Source organism: Acipenser ruthenus, chromosome 2 (assembly GCF_902713425.1).
Source record: "Acipenser ruthenus chromosome 2, fAciRut3.2 maternal haplotype, whole genome shotgun sequence".
Taxonomy (NCBI): Eukaryota; Metazoa; Chordata; class Actinopteri; order Acipenseriformes; family Acipenseridae; genus Acipenser; species Acipenser ruthenus.
In genome coordinates, this window is record NC_081190.1 from 12,261,637 (window position 1) to 12,273,948 (window position 12,312).

The 12,312-nt window shown below is 40.4% G+C and overlaps 1 protein-coding gene across 4 annotated transcripts in view; it reads left to right on the plus strand.

The window, feature by feature from the left end:
• The window catches only part of LOC117403781 (WD repeat and FYVE domain-containing protein 3), a 104,273-nt gene extending 97,619 nt beyond the window's left edge, over window positions 1-6,654 (plus strand). For all 4 annotated transcript variants that reach the window (XM_058989513.1, XM_058989503.1, XM_058989508.1 and 1 more), the window contains 3 exons: window positions 824-935; window positions 1,175-1,372; window positions 2,538-6,654. In XM_058989513.1, coding sequence (XP_058845496.1) covers window positions 824-935; window positions 1,175-1,372; window positions 2,538-2,658 — 431 coding nt within the window. In that variant the 3' untranslated portion in view covers window positions 2,659-6,654. The remainder of the gene's footprint in view (window positions 1-823; window positions 936-1,174; window positions 1,373-2,537) is intronic.
• Window positions 6,655-12,312: the final 5,658 nt, after the last annotated feature.

Below are 12,312 nucleotides of genomic sequence, written 5' to 3' on the forward strand. Positions count from 1 at the left end.
AATTTTTAGTTGAATTATTATTTTTGTTTTGCCATGTGTCATGCACAAAAATTAGATGGGCTCAGTTTTAGCCAGTATGTTTGGACTGAACTATGTTTTCTTTATTTGATTTCATGAAGCAAAAATTATTATTAAGCACTAAAGCCCTGGACACACTGCCCGATGTGATCAATAGTGACGTGAGTGTGTTATGCTTTGCGATGGGATTTTACAGGATCGGCCGATCGATTTCGCAGAGTTTAAACATGTTTAATATTTTGCGATGTGATTCCCTCGCATCAGCTAGTGTGTTATACCCATTCGCAAGTCTCAAAGACAACAACCAACGAGTTCACTGTGTTCAGTCATGTGACTGGAGACAGACATGCCTGTATTCTCTCTATTAAAAATAGATGTGCGTGCGCGCAGACACACACACACGCTATTCCATTGGTTTGTATATAATGTGTGTGCCGATCAGGGGCGTAGCCACAGCCCACCCAGTTCGCACACAGGCCCACCCAAATCTGCGCCGATGTGAATGTCAAGTTTAAGAACATTTATAACAAAATAAAAATAAATGTAAACTGTGCGCCCCAAAGGCAGGTGTTCAAGTTTAGGCCAAATAGGCTATTTTTTTTAAATGCTGCAGGCTTTAGCCAATCAAAGCAAAGTAGTCATTGTGATGCAATATTTGGGTGGGATCTTGCTCTCACACAACGAATCATGTGCAAGCCGCGTTTGATTGACAGCTTGCAAGGCAGTTGCCATGGATCTGTTTAGTCCCAGACGTTTCCATATTACAACATAATACAAACTGTATTACATAATGTTTCCTCTGCAGGGTACAGATGGGAGCGCCAGCTGGTCTTCAGAAGCAAGCTGACGATGCACACTGCGTTCGATCGCAAAGACAATGCCCATCCAGCCGAGATCACATCTCTTGGAATCTCCAAGTATGTCTTTTTTTTTAATTTAACAAGAACTGTCCTTCCCAAGATTATATACAACTACAGATTGTTTTATTTAGTAGCCAGTAGCATGAAAGAAGCCCTATGAAATGTCCATTGTTGTAGAAGCCCTGTGTCTGTGTTTGAGATGAAATGTCCATTGTTGTAGAAGCCCTGTGTCTTGTTTGAGATGCACTGTCCATTGTTGAGGAAGCCCTGTCTGATATGGTGTTTGTGACTCACAGGGATCACAGCAAGGTCCTGGTGGGGGACGGCCGGGGCAGGGTGTTCTGCTGGTCAGTGAGTGACCAGCCTGGCCGCTCTGCTGCAGACCACTGGGTGAAGGACGAGGGAGGAGACAGCTGCTCCGGCTGCACACTGCGCTTCTCCCTCACTGAGAGGCGCCATCACTGCAGGAACTGTGGACAGCTCTTCTGTCAGAAGTAAGGGTGCTTTCTGAGGGTGGCTGAAGGAGATATTAATAATAGCGATTTTAGATGGTGGTACATTTTGATGCAAACATAAGAACTATTGATTGAAAGGCTTTGTGAGTACAAGGAAGCATGGAAATGTGCTTTCTCACTGGTGCAGCATGTACTTCTGTAGAAACAAAGCCCAGCATGGAAGCAGTAGCATGTGCTGCATTTGCAGACAGGTGCCTGTAAAGCTTTATGGGAAACCTTAGAGAGAGTTCAAAATGAAAGCAATTGAATAGCAGCACATGGAAAATAAGAGTTGTGCAGGAGAAAATGTGTGTGGAAGACAATTCTATTTAACCTTGAATAAGAGACATTGACAAAGACTGCTAACAGGTTTGTCTATTTTTAAACATGTTTACTTCTGTTGAGTGTCTTTCAGATAGGTAGTGAACAGGGAACAGTTTCACAAAATAACTCCTGCACTTAACAATCTGCAAGCTAGCTGTATAATATTTTTGTAGCAATGAGGTCAGCTCTTCTAAATGAGTAAAAGCTAAAGGGTTTATTTTCTCTGAATTCCTCTTCTACCCCTTTCACACTGGCATGCTCTACCCGGGCTGGACCCAGGGTCATGTGGTCGGCTACGTGATTTCACACTGCTTTTTGAAGAAGCAGGGTTGACCTGGGTGACAGAAGCAAATACACAATGAGCGTAGCAATGCCCCGGAAGCAGCTTGTTACAGAAACGTCCATCCAAGCTTCTCTGGATTGAATCATCGGCCCAAATGTTGATTAGAGCAAATGTAACTGTGCCTCAATCTGGCTCATCGTGTGTCTCAAGCAACAGAAATATGGCTTAACAGAATAAACAGAAATGTTCCTTGTGGATATGAAACCTTTACGGAGGCGAGGCTGTTTGTTACTTTGTCAGCTTCTGAAAGTCCATCATGCATTCTACCCGAGTCAAAGCATGTCGGCCCACATCCTGAGGTAGGTTGTTGCGGACCCAGGTAAACCAGTGGTTTCACACTATGTGGGATTGTGACTCAGGTAGCCAGAACCCGGGTTGGGATCCCAGTAGGAGCGCCAGTGTGAAAGGGGCTTTGGAATGAAGTGGCTTGTGAAATACAAAAGCCTCTCTTTGTTGTGTGCTGTGCTAACTGAGCTGCTCCACGTCCTCTCGTTCCAGGTGCAGTAGATTCCAATCTGAGATCAAGCGTCTAAAAATCTCCTCCCCAGTCAGAGTGTGTCAGAACTGTTACTACAACCTACAGCACGAGCGGGGGCCAGACGAGGGCTCCAGGATCTAGAGCTGAGAGAGAGAGGAGGGCTCCAGGATCTAGAGCTGAGAGAGAGAGGAGGGCTCCAGGATCTAGAGCTGAGAGAGTGAGGAGGGCTCCAGGAACTAGAGCTGAGAGAGAGAGGAGGGCTCCAGGAACTAGAGCAGAGAGAGAGGAGGGCTCCAGGAACTAGAGCAGAGAGAGCAGGGCTCCAGGAACTAGAGCTGAGAGAAAGGAGGGCTCCAGGAACTAGAGCTGAGAGAGGAGGGCTCCAGAAACTAGAGCTCAGAGAGAGAGGAGGGCTTCAGGAACTAGAGCTCAGAGAGAGAGGAGGGCTTCAGGAACTAGAGCTCAGAGATAGCAGGGCTCCAGGAACTAGAGCTCAGAGAGAGGTGGACCCCAGGAACTAGAGCTCGGAGAGAGCAGGGCTCCAGGAACTAGAGCTAAGAGAGAGCAGGGCTCCAGGAACTAGAGCTCAGAGAGAGGAGGGCTCCAAGAACTAGAGCTCAGGGAGGAGGGCTCCAGGAACTAGAGCTCAGAGAGCAGGGCTCCAGGAACTAGAGCTCAGAGAGAGGAGGGCTCCAGGAACTAGAGCTCAGAGAGAGGAGGGCTCCAGGAACTAGAGCTCAGAGAGAGGAGGGCTCCAGGAACTAGAGCTCAGAGAGAGGAGGGCTCCAGGAACTAGAGCTCAGAGAGCAGGGCTCCAGGAACTAGAGCTCAGAGAGAGGAGAGCTCCAGGAACTAGAGCTGAGAGAGGAGGGCTCCAGGAGCTAGAGCTCAGAGAGAGGAGAGCTCCAGGAACTAGAGCCAACCCCACCCCTCAAGGCACCTGAATGAGAGGGAGGAGGAGAGTGAGATTCTGGACATTCACATACATTTCTTTGTACTGTGTATAAAGCACTGATTTAGAAAAGGGATCACTGATTGTATTAAAATGTGTTAAATGTCTGTATGTGGCAGGTTTGGGTCCAGTAGGATTGGATGGTTTTAAACAATAACGCACTCGTTTCTTCTTCCCCTTATTGTCTTTGCTTTTTTTGTCTTGACATCAGTTCTACCTGAAAATCTTCAAAGAACACTGGCTTTTTAGATTTTAGATATACACTATATTTGGGCCTCCTTGAAAAATAAAATTAATTTGTTTATATTGTAAATAAACACAATGGCCTTTTTAACTTGACAAATTTATTAAAAATGTTGCCTGTTACTAAGAATTCTGTCAAAACGCTATTTGCTTTAAAAAAAAAAAAAAAAAAAAGGAAAAAAATATGAAAAAAGAACGTCAGCTGATGCCGCTATATAGAAAATGTGGGCAGAAAAAAACACAACAATGAATGTTTACATGTTAATTCCATTCTGAGTGTATTTTATGTGGATTAAATGTCATGAATTGTTACCTGTTGTTTTACTACATTGATTTTGTTAAAATATTGCCCACAGTATCCTGGAGTCTGTTTCCAATGATGACTGTTCAGTGTGTAGACAGTAGTTTAGAACCAATAGACTTTCAATTATATAAACCACTAAGTAATAGCATTCAGAATTAAAAAACATCAGTACATACACAGGATGATAATGTTGTTTTCAGGATAGTTCTGATCCAGTTTCTTTGTTTATTTTAAACAATGTTACATTACGTGACCTTTCGCAAACATATCATTCCAACTTATCCTGCTTGTTACTTAGCCTTAAGATGCTTTGCATATTGCAGCAGTTCAAGCAAAGACATCTCTCAAGAAATGGTAGCATTGAGACTTGCAAGAAGGTACAAAGCCTTCCACAGGAACACAGCGTTCCCTGATAGCATTGAGACTCACTGACTTCCATAGGAACACAGCGTTCCCTGATAGCATTGAGACTCACTGACTTCCATAGGAACACAGCGTTCCCCGATAGCATTGAGACTCACTGACTTCCATAGGAACACAGCGTTCCCTGATAGCATTGAGACTCACTGACTTCCATAGGAACACAGCGTTCCCTGATAGCATTGAGACTCACTGACTTCCATAGGAACAGCGTTCCCTGATAGCATTGAGACTCACTGACTTCCATAGGAACACAGCGTTCCCTGATAGCATTGAGACTCACTGACTTCCATAGGAACAGCGTTCCCTGATAGCATTGAGACTCACTGACTTCCATAGGAACACAGCGTTCCCTGATAGCATTGAGACTCACTGACTTCCATAGGAACACAGCGTTCCCTGATAGCATTGAGACTCACTGACTTCCGTAGGAACAACGTTCCCTGATAGCATTGAGACTCACTGACTTCCATAGGAACACAGCGTTCCCTGATAGCATTGAGACTCACTGACTTCCATAGGAACACAGCGTTCCCTGATAGCATTGAGACTCACTGACTTCCATAGGAACACAGCGTTCCCTGATAGCATTGAGACTCACTGACTTCCATAGGAACACAGCGTTCCCTGATAGCATTGAGACTCACTGACTTCCATAGGAACACAGCGTTCCCTGATAGCATTGAGACTCACTGACTTCCATAGGAACACAGCGTTCCCTGATAGCATTGAGACTCACTGACTTCCATAGGAACACACCGTTCCCCGATAGCATTGAGACTCACTGACTTCCATAGGAACACAGCGTTCCACCTCTTTAACTGACATGCAGGCTATTGTGTGCACTGATGTCTCCTCTCTGCTTGTTTGAAGGGTAGCTTGTTTATTGTAAGTTCTAGGAATGCATTCTGTTTGCTAGCAATGGAACTGGCATGTAGATAACTTGGTGGTTTTGGTGACTACACTAGAATGTAAGACCTTTGATGTGATGTCCGTCTGTAAATACGCTGTGGCTCTCTTCCCATTACTGGTCTCCTCATCAAATCCATTGTCTTCACTTGTTAAATATCAAGTCTGTTTAGAGCTGTTCATTTTTTTTTAATTGGTTCCAAACGTGTGAGGATAGCCAGGACCCTTTATCCGTTTACTGTGGCGTCTTTTGTTCATCAATAGTTTGATGATGTTCTTGCACTATTATATCACTATCCCTCTAAGCTAGAAGGTTGCTTTCTTTTAGGTACTCTGGGTAACAATAGTTCTATGTAATGCTGCTTTAACAGGAAGAAAGCAGCCTTGATTAGGTAACTTTCTATGTCATACATATATAAAACATATTCATAACCATTTTATTACATACACAAAGCACATTCATAACCATTTTATTACATATAACATGTAACGAGTAGAGTTGTTTTCTGTGTCCAGTTACACTGTTAACTGTTAATACAGAATGATCTCCCCTTATGCCATGTAGTGTGTCCTCGTTCTTATTATTTATTCAGTACTGTATGTATTTATATGTCGTGTGCAATCATAATGCCAGGCTGTTGTGGATGATAGGACCCGCTGCTGTTTCACAGCTCTCAGAAACTACACGGCAAAACAGTTTTGAACAAGTTGTTTTGCACCTTCTTGTTATGTATAAATTGCTTGGAACCTTAATTTTATCAGATACATTTATTCATGCTCTTATAACGTTAAATGACATGTTTCTTCACAGTAAATTAACTGTATAAAGTATTTATGCAATTATACTGGTTTTTAAGTATTTGTTAATGTCAGCAAGTTTTGTTACTTGTTGCATGCTTATTAACACTGCTGACTTTTTGTGTCAGTGCTATGTATATTTTTTTTTTGTTTGTTTGTTTGTTTTGATTCATAAGGCATTAATTAATTACTTGTAGCCCTAAAATATCATTATATGTACAGTAATGAAATAAATACTGGAAAACTGAAGAGTGAAATTTTGTACTATATATGGGGAAAAAATGTTTCCTTTTTTTGGTGGTCTTGTGCTAGACTGATGCGTTACTACAGTATCTAGCTTGCAATCTGTGATGGCTGAATGTGTCATTGTAGATTGATCTTCAGTACAATAGCAAAAAAGTAGAATAACCTATAAAAAACAGTACAGTATGTAACTAGAATGCAATAGTCTTGGTACTAAACTTTTTTTAAATTATTATTTCAATTAAAAACCTGCTGTTTACCACCAAGAGTCTTGTTGTTTGTGTTGTTTTGTTACATTGTGCATGTTTAACAATGGCGTGTAGAAGCAGCACTTGGTTGTTGACGTTCAGACTGAAATGATTGTGTGTCATATTTTGCAAACTCTGACAGTGCCATTTTAACTGCAGCAGGAAATGCCAAATCCTGGTGACTGAGTAGAGCTAGGCTGGTCGAAGAGTGTTTACCAGCTATTGAGATGGGGGTCTGTGGAAAGGTACTGGTATCCACTCTTTCTTTCAGCAGTAGACAAACAATTTGGATGCACAGCGAGTCAGAAGCTTAGTGTCAGACACAAAGGATCTTTTAAAGGTCTCAAGAACCGAACCAAGACGTATCCTAAAGATGGAACTAACATCACAGGCAGTTTTAGTTCAGGGGATTAGGTTCCCTTTCAAGTACGAAATGTAACCATTACCGAATGGGTATTTACCTCTTAAAGACCTGAAACCTGAATAAGATACATCAAAGCTGCTCGACGAGCCTGTGTCAGGGCCTGCCCCCGAGGACATAAAAACACTGCGGTCACAGACACCATTTTACTTTCACGAACTGACCTGACTGGAGGAGCCAGATGACTACTAGGTGCTTACGACTCTGTGTGCTTTTCACTAATTATTGTGTTTTACATAATTTATGTGGTGATTTTGTAAAAATTAATTACGTGTATATTGTGCTCTACAGCCTGTTGTTTGTTACATCCCACTGCAGCCTTGTGCCACGCTTGAAGCTGGTGAGTTGAGTCACCCCTTCCCAAGGATCAAGCAACATAAGTCAGCTGACTTTGTGCTCTCTCCCCAGGCTGCAATAACTCCGGCTGGAGTTATTTTGTTCTTGTTTTGTGCCCAGTATCCAGCCTTCAACGGTTGGGCCTTACAGTGAATCATGTGAAGAGCCAGCTCATGCCTTCCCGATCAGCCTCCTATCTAGGAGTGTGCTTGGACTCCAGGTCAATGCTGTCCACTCTGTCAGACAGCAGTGCAGAGAATAGCCGCTTGTTTAGAGCTTGTTAGCTCAACAGAGCGCTCACGGTATGAAGTTCCAGAAGCTTCTGGGCTTGATGGCAGCAGCTTCTCAGACCCTACCTTTGGGTCTCTCTCCTGTGCATGTGCACTCTGCAGGCCTATTATTATTGTACAGCCGCGTTAGTAAATTGTCATTCACAATGCAGTGCCTTTAGGATTCTGTTCATGATGAAGGATTTTTTTTTTTTTTTTTAAAGGACAAGAATCACCAACCTATTTAAGTGTATATTTTTTATGAAAAAATTGGCTATACAATTAACCGTGTTAATAATAATAATAATAATAATAATAATAATAATAATCCGCCATTGACACATTGATATGCAGCGCTTTTTGACTGCCAATATCGCGGCGGAGAAAATGTGACGTCACATGAAAACCCTCAATAGACACTGTTGTTTAATACATAGGCTATAGACTGTGGTGTTTAATACATAGGCTATAGACTGTGTTGTTTAATATTTTATTTTCATAATGAAATGTCAATCAAGCAGCTACAATCAATTTGTTATAAGTCATAATTACAGGAGTCTAAATAACATAAAATCTAAAACATGTTATATTGAAAATGGCCCGTTACAGACACATGTATATAATCTGCAGAACTGTATTTAGTCGACTAGTGAGAGCTTAATAATTTATGTTAAAGTGAATATGAGGAATAAAGAGAAGTACATTGAGTTTCTTATGTGTATGTACATGTACTATAATGTTGTTATTTCAATTTTCCTCATGGGTGTTTTCATTTATCATCATTGTAAGATCCTGAAGGAGGTGTCAAGTGTAGTTGAAGCAGCTAGCAACATCATTCCTGGAGATTCTGGTGAGGAGTTTCAGCTAGGAATGCCTCGTCCACTCAGTGCGCCTCTAGATGACCTCAGTATCCTTCAATAGGTAGTCATGGCTTTTGAGAACTACCAGTATACTCAGCTGCTGTGATATGATCAAATGATTATATAAGTAACTAACTAATAATTGTAATATCTATGTGACTGACATCAACTTTATAAAAGCAATTGATCCTAAAACAAATCTAGAGTAATCTAAGGATGAGCTATTTGAAAATGGAGATGATGATCATTTCCTATGAATGTGATTTAATTACAGGAAACTGTAACAAGGTAACATTAATTAGGGTAATTTAGATTTAAACATGAAAATAGGTCTAATTATTACAGGTCAGAGAGGGCAGTCTGTATATTTATGAAGTTAATGGCATTCAAATTAGCAGGAGGTTAATAAAAAAAAAATATATTCAAAAGCTTGCTTTAAAACAGATGTGTGTGTATAGCAGCACATCAAACCCAGCTTTATTATTCAAATTCTACTTTGTTAATAAGGGAAGGAAGTACCACAGCTACACTAAACACATAGAATAAGCCATTAATCAAATGCTTTGCATATGCAAGGCACCTGTCCCATGACATTGTTTTGATATGAGCTTGCAAATGACTGCTAAGGGTTGTTATTTTACACTGTGTGCAGATGTTCCTCTTTATAGTTAATGCATGATATTGGGAATTTGACCACTGCGGAAATTTGCATCCAATAAGTAATGTATCAGTAAGGCCATTTTTGGCTCAGGGCAGCGTCCTTAAACCTCATTAGTTCTACAGGGAAAATGGCATAACTCTTAAGTTGTCCTCCCTAAAATAAAATTTTAAAAAACCCACTAGTGGTTTAAATCAACTGGTAAGACGTTGCCATTAACCCAGACCAAGTCTACAATATAGTTATCTTTCATTATATGTGTTGTGTATAAATAATCTGTTATACCATGAATGGGAAATTCCACTTCCAAAAAGCACTGCATTCTTCATCTGTATTGAAGAAACATGGCACCTGTTTCATCTTCAACATTCCAGTTTATTCACAGGAGCAAGGGCTGCATGCAAGGCATGGTCGTAACTAACTATGAGGACACCGAGGTCATGTCTTCGGTTGTTTTGTTTTTTGCATTATCAATGCTGATGCTCATGTAAAAATTCTGGTAAAGTACAAAAGACTCTTTAATTTTCTCTGTTGGTTTGCCGTGTAACACAGATTTGGAGGTTGAATAGTAAATACCAAGCAGTCATATAAATACTACCAGTTATAGCTTGAAACCTCAGTTTGACCTCGCTAGAATGTCAGCTCTGGTTACAATGCTGATTCAAGGGTTTCAGGGATAGAAACATGAGGTAAATGCTTGTAACTTAGAGAGAGGATAGAGTGTTCCCTTGACTCGGTGAAGAACCACCCGCGCAGAGGTGAGACTGAACCGATCAGCATCCAAGGCCAGGAAGCATGTGTTACTTCACCCAAGGGAAAGCTGAAATCAGAATAGATAGTCAAACGATGAGAAACTAGGTCTCTTTGGCTTACAGGGGTCGCCTGCTGGAAGGTTGTCTCGGCAGAACAACCAAGGTTGCAAAAGCTTCACTTCCCTTGCAGGGAGACCGGAGTATTGAAAAGTGATGACAAGTGAGCATGCATGAGGAAGTGTCAAGGAGAGATTTAAGTAAGATAAAGTGAGTAGCATACTCAGAAAAGGAGAAATTGAAGATTCAGAATAGGTTTGGCCGGGGGTCCCCTCTGGCTCACAAAGAACCTTCCTCTCGGAGTACGAGGCAAGTGTGCTTGAACCTTTAAGGCTGGGAAGTGATAGTCACTTCCCCCCAAGAGATGGACCCCTGGCTCCCTGCATCTGAATGACATTTAATATAGAAAAGTGTAAGGTACTGCACGCAGGCAATAAAAATATCCATTATAAATACTATATGGGGGATACTGAAATTGAAGATGGAATCTATGAGGAGTTTATGTTGACTCAGAAATGTCTTCATTTAGACAATGTGGGGAAGCTATTAAAAAAGGCCAACAAAATGCTTGGATACATAGTGAAAAGTGTTGAATTTAAATTAAGGGAAATAATGTTAAAACTTTACAATGCACTAGTAAGACATCATCTAGAATATTGTGTTCAGTTCTGGTCACCTCGCTACAAAAAGGATATTGTTGCTATAGAAAGAGTGCAAAGAAGAGCAAACAGAATTATCCTGGGTTTAAAAGGCATGTCGTATGCAGACAGGCTAAAAGAAGTGAATTTATTCAGTCTTGAACAAAGATGACAACGCGGCGATCTGATTCAAGCATTCAGAATTCTAAAAGGTTTTGACAATGTCGACCCAGGGGACTTTTTCAACTTGAAAAAAGAAACAAGGACCAGGGGTCACAAATGGAGATTAGATAAAGGGGCATTCAAAACAAAATAGGAGGCATTTTTTTACACAGAGAATTGTGGGAGTCTGGAACCAACTCCCCAGTAATGCTGTTGAAGCTGAAACCGTGGGATCTTTCAAGAAGCTGCTTGATGAGATTCTAACAACCAAACAAGCAAGTTGGGCTGAATGGCCTCCTCTCTGTTGGAAACTTTCTTATGTTGTTATGTTTTTAAATTGTTATGTTTTTAAGTTCTTATGTTCGTATGTTCTAAAGTTCTAAATTTCTAAAGTTCTAAAGTATGAATGGCCATGATGACAGGTGAGCAGCAATACACTGAACCACCAAACCACCTAACAGTCTTGTACTTGCACCCTGTGCAAATAAGAAATATTATCAACATACCTTTGTTACATACATACAAATTAATGTTGCATTTTGGAAATACATTTTTAACCTAAATATTCCTAAAACAAATTATTTAGAGTTTGGCAAAAAGTAACGTGCCTAGTTTATTTTTTCTGATTTGACCATGTTTTGGACAGGATGTGAGACACTGTCCCTGGAAGATTGCCTTTCTGTTGTCTTTGCACCTGGCCTGACAGCAAGCTTCCCAGAAGCCAGTCTTGCTTGTGTGAGCTGACTGTGCCTAAGTTCCTCTGATTATTGTGGCTTTAAGACCAGTGCTGATGTTGCACTAAAATATGGATCAAAAGGATATGCATCATATTAACCCTTTTTATTGCAAGCCATTTTAACATTTATTCCTCAATTTCTGATATCAACAATTCTCAATATTGATATCCAATATAGAAATTGATATCAAAAATAAAATTGTTCTCAAAAGTAGAAGTCTTGATATCAAAAAAAGATTTTTTGGTATCAACAACTCTAATTGAATTTAATTAAAAAAAAAATGTAATTGTTAAATTGAGGATTAAATGTTAAACAGCTTGCCATACCTTTTCAACAGCTTTGCTGATCCTTGTGGTGTGTTCTTTGTTCACAGTTTGCATTGAAAGCAAACTCTACTTGTTTTTGTAAAAAAATAAAATAAAATAATTGTATTTTTCCAAAGTTTGCTTTACTATGTTGACTTACAAAGGACTGTTAGTGCTGAAAAGCATATTTGTCTGTAGTCCTGTTAAAGTGAGTTAATGCACCCAGTGCATCGAACGTAAAATGTACTTTATTTTCTTAGTTTTGTGGGGGAACAAAGGTATTATTATTATTATTATTATTATTATTATTATTATTATTATTATTATTATTATTATTATTATAATTTTTAACACTGGCTGGGTTTACATGCACTTACAAAATGCCTCCACCGTCATGACTTTGTGACGTAGCACATATCACATGCATTCCTCATGATATAGCAAAATGACATCGCTCAGCTGGGTAGGGCAGGGCCAATCACT